The 7,165-nt window shown below is 49.2% G+C and overlaps 1 protein-coding gene across 1 annotated transcript; it reads right to left on the reverse strand.

The window, feature by feature from the left end:
* Nucleotides 1–3,404: 3,404 nt before the first annotated feature.
* LOC150005393 (15 kDa protein B-like) lies at nucleotides 3,405–6,530 on the reverse strand. Its single transcript, XM_090284648.1, has 4 exons — nucleotides 6,158–6,530; nucleotides 5,392–5,493; nucleotides 4,580–4,672; nucleotides 3,405–4,085 (listed from the first exon to the last, which is right to left on the reverse strand). The coding sequence occupies exons 1-4, from the start codon at nucleotides 6,332–6,334 to the stop codon at nucleotides 3,945–3,947; spliced, it is 513 nt and encodes a 170-aa protein (XP_090140774.1). The 5' UTR covers nucleotides 6,335–6,530; the 3' UTR covers nucleotides 3,405–3,944.
* Between the last annotated feature and the right edge of the window lie 635 nt (nucleotides 6,531–7,165).

Raw genomic sequence — 7,165 nt, forward strand, 5'->3', positions numbered from 1 at the left:
GGACTGAGCACCAGCCTGTGAACCAAAGGGTCGCTGGTTCAGTTCCCAGTCAGGACACGTGCCTGGGTTGTGGGCCGGGTCCCCAGTTGGGGCGTGCGAGAGGCAACCACACATTGATGTTTCTCTCCCTTTCTCCCTCCCTTCCCCTCTCTCTAAAAATAAATAAAATCTTTAAAAAAAAAAAAAAATCTTACTTTCATTTGCCCTTATTTTGCTGGTGGCATTGAATAGCTTTTTATATTTGCTGGCCACTTTTATTTCTCCTGTGAATTGTGTGTTTTGGATTGTTGATTGTTTTCTTAGGTTTTCAAGAGTTTATTGAATATTTCTCTTGAGGATATTTCCCCCCATTTTTTGACTTTGTGGATGATTTTCCTTTTCGTGCATTTAAGCCCATATTATTCTGAGGTCAAACTTACCAGTGGTTTTTTAAAAATGCTTTCTGGATTCCAGTTACAAGATTATAGAAGTATTTAGTCATGTTTTGTTTTAGTACTGATAGTTCCATTTTATGTGTTCAATCTTTGTCCTTTTAGCATTTAATTTGATTTAGGGGGTTAAATGGGGATCCATCTTTAATTTTACTTTTTACGTCACTTATTGAATAATCTAGTCTCCCCCCACTAGTTAAAAAGCCACCTTTATTATATAACAGATAAGAATATGTGTTTGGGTTTCTCAGCCCTGTTCTCCGCCATTCATTTGACTGTTACTAGGGCCACAGTTCTAATTACTTGATAATATTTTTTAAATATCTGTTAAGGCAAGACCCTTCTTAAATCCTCTTAGAATTTTTCTAATGGTTCTTATTTAATTAAAATTTACTTAGCCCTAGCCAGGTAGAGCAGCATCCCGATATGCTAAGGTTACAGGTTCGATCCCCAGTCAGACCACATGCAAGAATCACCCAGTGAATGCATCAATGTGGAACAACAAATCAATGTCTCTCCCCTCCACTTCCTCTCTCTCTCTTAAACCAATAAATAATATAAAAATAAAACTTAATTGATCTTGTACATACACAAATGGTAAGAATTACACTAGATGAATTACCATGAAGGGGACATCTCAATCAAGGGAACACCTACAACCAAGATTAAAATGTTGCTAGCATTCCAGAACATCCCCATCTCCCATTTTCTGCCTGTACTGATCAGTACCACCTCCGCTGCTCCTCAGAAGTAACCACTACCCTTACCTTGGATACAACAGGTTATTTTGCCAATTTTGAACTTTGTATACAATTATGCACTGTAGTTCCTTCTATGTCTGCTTTCTGCTCAGCATTGTGGGTAGCAGTAGTGTGTTCATTCTTAGGACTGCTCAGTATTCCATCGTGTTACTATATAATTTATCCTTTAATTTAGAATTTGTCCAGTACTTGGCTATTCTGAATAAACAATGAACATTCTTGTTTGTATCTTTTGGTACTATATATACATTGTTTTAATTTATTGATTTTAGCAAGAGCAGAAGCAGGAGGGGGGAGAGAGAGAAACATCAATGTGTTGTTTTACCTGTTTATGTGATTATTGGTTGATTCCTGTATGTGCCACGATGGGGGGGTTGAATCCACAACCTTGGCGTATCGGGGCAGTGCTCCAACGAACTGAGCTGCCCACAGCCAGGGCGATGCATACATTTTTTTTTTTTAAACACACTCCCATGCATACATTTTTGATAAGAGAGGAATCACTGGGTCATAAGTGTTTATTTAGCTTTAGCAGATAATGCCAAACTGTTTTTCAAAATTAGTGTACCATGTTCTGTTCTCAGGAGCAGTATGTGGGAGTTCATTTGCTATGTATCCTCGCCGACAGTTGGTGTAATCATTTTAATTTTAGCCCCATTATGATGTGTCATGATATTTTATTGTTGTTGTTTTTTGTGGTGTTTTTTTTTTTTTAAATATCATTTTGTCTTAGTTTCCGGTATACAGCATAGTGGCTAGACAGTCAAGTTTCATTCTATTCTGAGTTTGTTGAGTTTTTGTCATGAGTGGGTGGTGGATCTTGTCAAATACTTTTCCTTCATTTATTGAGATGATCATGTGTTTTCTGTCCTTCAATATGTTAATATGGTATATAACATTCATTGATGTTTGAGATACTGATTCAGCATTGCATTCTGGGGATTAATCCCCCTCAGTCATAGTGTATTGATATCCTGTTTATGTTGGTGGGTGTGGCACGCTAACATTTTGTTTCCTATTTTTGCATCCATATTCACTGGAGATATTTCCTGGTTTTCTTGTGATGCCTTTAGCCAGTAATACTGGCCTCACAGAATGAGTGAAGTGTTTCTTACCCCTCTATCTCTGATTGCTTTTTTGAAGGATTGGTATTATTTTTAAAATATTTGATAGAACTCACCAGTAAGGCCATCTGGGCCTTTTATTGGAGGCAAGATTTTGCATTTCTGACTCAATTTCTTCTCTTGTCTGGGGGCTCCCTGGGGGAGGGCTCCTGCTTCTCTTAGGGGTTGGGCTTTTGGGGTTAAGGAAGTCCTTATCCCATCCACAGGGGTTGAGACTACCAAAGTGGGCCTGATCTGATTCCTGACAGGCCCCTCGTTTCCCCTCCCTCTGTCCGGGGATGCTCATCCCTCCTTGTCTCAGAATTCGTCTCTGTCCCACTGTACCACCCACTTGCACCTCTTTGTAACTTCCAAATATAAGAGGCCTCGGCTGACTTCATTCCACGTACGCTCCCTAGCCAGTGCTCCCCTTTGCTTCTGGCTGGAGTCTTCTCTGCATGGGCACAGATTCAAACATTCACTCGGATATGTCCCAATATGACCAGTTCAAAGTGGAACCTCAAACACAGTCACCCCCTAGTTTTCCCCATCCTCACAGTGCATCTCTCTGTCTTCCCAGTTGCTCACTCAGAAGCCTAGTGGTGAGTTTTGGAGAAGGGAAGGGGTGAAAGTAATTCTTCATCATCATCATCAGGCAAGCCATGACCCAGCTGTTGATTCTACTTCCAATCCAGTTCTCTCCCCGCCTCCACCCTAGTGCACACCACAGCGTATCCCTGAGAACCTGGGTCACCACCCTGGCCTCCTGACGGGTCTCCCTGCTTCCACCTGTGCGCCCCCTGCGGTCTCTAGCACAGCAGCCGGAGTGAAATTGTAAAGCTGTGAATCAAATTGTGCCGGTTCCCGGCTCAGACCACTCCCCTCAGTGCTTTCCCAGGGCCTCGGGCCCTGTTCTGTTGAGGTGGTTTACGGGGAAGTTCAGACACAGCTCCCCTAAGAGAGAAGATGTGTGGCACCCAGTGATGGAGGGTCTGGGCGCGTAGCCCCTGCACCCAAGCAGAGTTCTCCTTGGTTCTTTATAGAAAGAGCATTTGTACATCAACGCCACCCAGTCCAGCTCTAACACACTTTATTCATTCACTTAATCATTTATTTCAGAAATATTTTATTGAGCCTCTCTCCTGTGGTTCTCAGCAGAGGATGGATTGGCCTCCTCGGAAGTGCCTGCATATGTGAAGGGGCATTTATTGTCACAGTGACTGGGCAGGGAGCAGGGGTCCTCGGTGTCCTGCACCAAAGGAACTGCCCTCCCAGGAGCACCCCACTGATAAACTCACTGCCACCTGCAGCTGGCTCCAAAGGGCCAAGCTGTAAGCACACAGTACTCTCTGGCTACATGGTTTGAGGACTGTGAACACTGATGAGGGAAGAACACTTCTGCCTAGGGGAGAGCAGGGAGGCTTCCTGGAGGGGGTGACTTTGGAGCTGTGCCTTGAAGGGTGAGTAGGATTTCCAGTCACCGGATGGGCCAGAATTCCAAGCAGAAGGAAGCAGGTGCACAAAAGCAGAGGAGTGTGGATGGGCTCAGACTATGCAGGAAAAGGGGTGCTGAGGGCAACAGAGGGAGTAGACAAGGGGGAAGAGGAGGTTGTGGTGGGGATGCAGGGCCTCCTCTTCCTTGTCCAGCCCTAGAAGTTCCTCAGGATGTTGGCGATGATGTCGTACTTGGCTTTCTCATACATGTCCCGGACCACTGGTGGCAGCTTGGAGCTGTCCACCTCCGGAGTGGCTGCCTCAGCGGATTCAGCAAACCGCTTCTTCCGGGAGACCTGTAGAAGTGATGCTGGGCGGTCACTCCCATCACCCTCACTGATTTGTCGCACCCGCTTTCCTATCCTGCTTGTGGCCCCTCTGTCCAGGCCGGGATGAAGAGACTGAGGGCCAGGCAGTGACGTTGGTGATGGGGCTGCAGGTGGTCCCCAGTCAGGCCCTTCCCCTTGGAGCCCAGAGGGTCCAGGCAGGCCTGGGCTCTGGGACTCATGTCCACCCTGGCTATTCCATTCACTGGCCAGGAAGGTTCCACCTCTGGTTTCAGTTTTCCCAAATGTGGGATGGGGAGGAGGGTCAGTTCCCAAGGAGTCGCTTGGGCCCAGAGAAGAGCCAGTGTCCTCCCTGAGAAGGCAGAGTGCCCCTCCCAGCCCCCACTACCAGTCTCTCCTCCTCTCCCCTCCTGCCAAACGACCTGCCATTCCTCAAGATCCCTCCTGACAACTTGTATGAGGAAGGGCTTGATTGGCCCCGTGTGCCCAAGTCCATGGCTCACCTCTGGCTGGCGATTCTGGCCCGGAGGGCAATCGACCGTCAGGAAGCGGAAACGCCCCAGCCTGAAGAAGGCACCAGTGCAGTTCCTCTCCTCCTGTGGGCAGGGAGCACGGGGGCTGGAAGCGGTCCCAGCTGACCCCACCTACCCCACAACCCACCAGGCACGTCCCCCATCCTCCCAAACCAGAGCTGCGGACTGAGGATGACCCCAGGGCCAGGGAAAGGCCCCGGCTGGGAAGGGCTGGCGCACACCGTTCTTGTCAGTTACTCCGTGGGAATACACATCCGGACGTTAGCCTGCTTGTTTAAAATGGGTGCGTGCATCCCGGAGACGCAGAAGGGAACCGACACACCTCCAGATGTTGGCTGGCCCTGTGCAGTGGGGCTGCGGGGGGGCTTTGACCTTATTGTATTTTGCTTTTCCAGGATTTGTTCATTTGCTGTCACAAAATGTTACTTTTCTAATTTTATAAAAGCAGTTATCTTAGGTGCATTATGGTCCTGCTTTGTTCTTTTTTTAAAAAGAGTCTCTTGTGTCCACTTTTTAAAAATTAGATTTGTTTTATTTATTTATTTTTAGAAAGAGGGGAAAGGAGGGAGAAAGAGAGGGAGAGAAACACTGACTGGTTGCCTCTCTCATGCCACCAACTGGGGACCTGGCCAGCAACCCGGGCATGTGCCCCGACTGGGAATCAAACTGGCGACCTTTCTGCCCTGAAACCTCGTGGCCAGATGAGGTGGGTAGGGGCAAACACACAGCACCCTTGAAGTGGAGAGAGGAGAGGACGTCCTGCTTCCCTCCGGGAGACTCACCCCGCCATCCCTGAAGGCACATTCCTGGGGCTGTCGCTGCTGTCCTGAGAGGCACACCGTCTCTTTAATCCTGAAGTTGAGCCGCGTCCTGGTGGTGGAGTTCTACAGAAGAGAAAACTCCTGATCATCTCCCTTTTACGGAGGAGGGAACAAAGGCACAGAGAGGTCACAGTTACAGGTGGACGGGGCTGAGCCAAGGTCGGCACTTCCCACTAAAACCAGGGGCCTTTTAAGTGGCCTCAGGAGAGAGACTCAAGGTGTGCAGAGCTTTTGGACACCAGCCAAAGGATAGCACTCTACACAGCTGTCAACCTTGAGGGGTCACTTCCCGTCTTGGCCCCTCAATTTCCTCCTTGTGGACCAAGCACGAGAATAGCAGTCTTGCATGCTCAGCTAGCTGCCAGAGAGGTGACCGGGCCGGAAGGGGCACCCAGAGCCCCCGGGGAGGCTCCGGGAGACCAGTCCCATTCTCGCCTGTCCGTCGAAACAGTTCATATTCCTTCCAGCCTGGGGCCTGAGTGCAGGCTAGATTCCCAGTCTCCACATTTCATTTGGGAGGAGCCCCAAATTTCCCAGCTAGCCAGCTGGCCCCAGAGATTACAATCTTTTCTTACCTTCCGGTGGGAGAAACATTGTAACAACAACAGCAGCTAAAGTGAACCAAGCACTTGGGCTTGTGCCAGGCACTCTCTCCCGCCTGCTACCCTCACAGGCTGCTGCCAGGCAGGTGCTCCCAGCTTCCCTCCCTGGGACCGTGGACACCCACCGAGTCAGGCGGAGGAGTGGCTTCCAGCAAGCCGAAGAGAGGCTCTCCTGGTCGCCTATGGTTGAAGATCCGCAAGGCCTGGGTGACAAGCTCCTCATAGCTACGGAGCCGTTGGGCCACACAGGCCATTACTGCCAAGCCCACCATCAGCACGAGCACCCTCCAGGCCCCTGCCATTGTCCCTTCTCTGACCCACTGCTACTTGCTGCCCCTTTTAGGTGCTACTTGGGCTGCCTTGCCCAAGGGGTTCTGGCAACATACAGGGCTGGTGCCTTCCTGAAAGGGGCCTCTCCTTTCATTTCCTTTGTCAGACACACGCTGTTGGCCAATGTTCCCAGATACCATTGGCTAAAAAGCAAGCAGGTTTGGGCAACAGGTCAGGGCCCAGGAGTGAGGTGAGAGCCCTGAGCTGGGGGCAGGTGATCTGGATGATACTGGGCAAGTTCCTTCTCAGTGTCCTCACCTGTACCACGAGGAGGCCTCCTCCAGCTCTGACAGTCCAGGACTCTGTGCCTCCTCTGCCTGGCCGTCTGGTTTGATCCCAAACAACCTTCCAGAATACGAATGCTGTATATAACAGTTCCTCAGCTAAGTGCACAAAGAGGTGGTCCAATCTGAGGCCTGTGTTCCAGCTGACATCCACAGGTTACATACATTTTAAACAGAGAGAGGAGCAGGGAGGGAAACTTCATTGGTTGCTTCTCCGCACACCCCCAAGTGGGGATCTGGCTAGAAATGGAACCAGTGACCTTTTGGTTCACAGGCCAGCGCTCAATTCACTGAGCCACACTAGCCAGGGCATTACATACATTTAAAAAAATTGGTTGTCAACCTTTAAAAATCTGGATGCCTTACTTTGAAAAACAACATAAGATCAGACAAGCCATGGTTCATCGTCCCTCATGGCTGTGACAGCAGCAGCCTCTCCACAGAGAGCCTCACTGTCCCCCTCCTCCTGGCTGCTCCCTGTAGACAAGCCCGGGAGGCTGTCCCGGGGAAGGACAGGGT

The sequence above is a fragment of the Furipterus horrens genome, unplaced genomic scaffold (assembly GCF_987537825.1).
Source record: "Furipterus horrens unplaced genomic scaffold, mFurHor1.1.pri manual_scaffold_7, whole genome shotgun sequence".
Lineage (NCBI taxonomy): Eukaryota > Metazoa > Chordata > Mammalia > Chiroptera > Furipteridae > Furipterus > Furipterus horrens.

Bases quoted from the DNA above. Each gene is read 5' to 3' on its own strand.
- LOC150005393 (XM_090284648.1), bottom strand. From the start codon at position 6,334: ATGGCAGGGGCCTGGAGGGTGCTCGTGCTGATGGTGGGCTTGGCAGTA. The intron at 4,673-5,391 runs GTGAGTCTCCCG...CCCTGCCCACAG, and splicing joins GTGCCTTCAGGGATGGCGGG to GAGGAGAGGAACTGCACTGG. The intron at 4,086-4,579 runs GTGAGCCATGGA...TCACTTCTACAG, and splicing joins GCCAGAATCGCCAGCCAGAG to GTCTCCCGGAAGAAGCGGTT.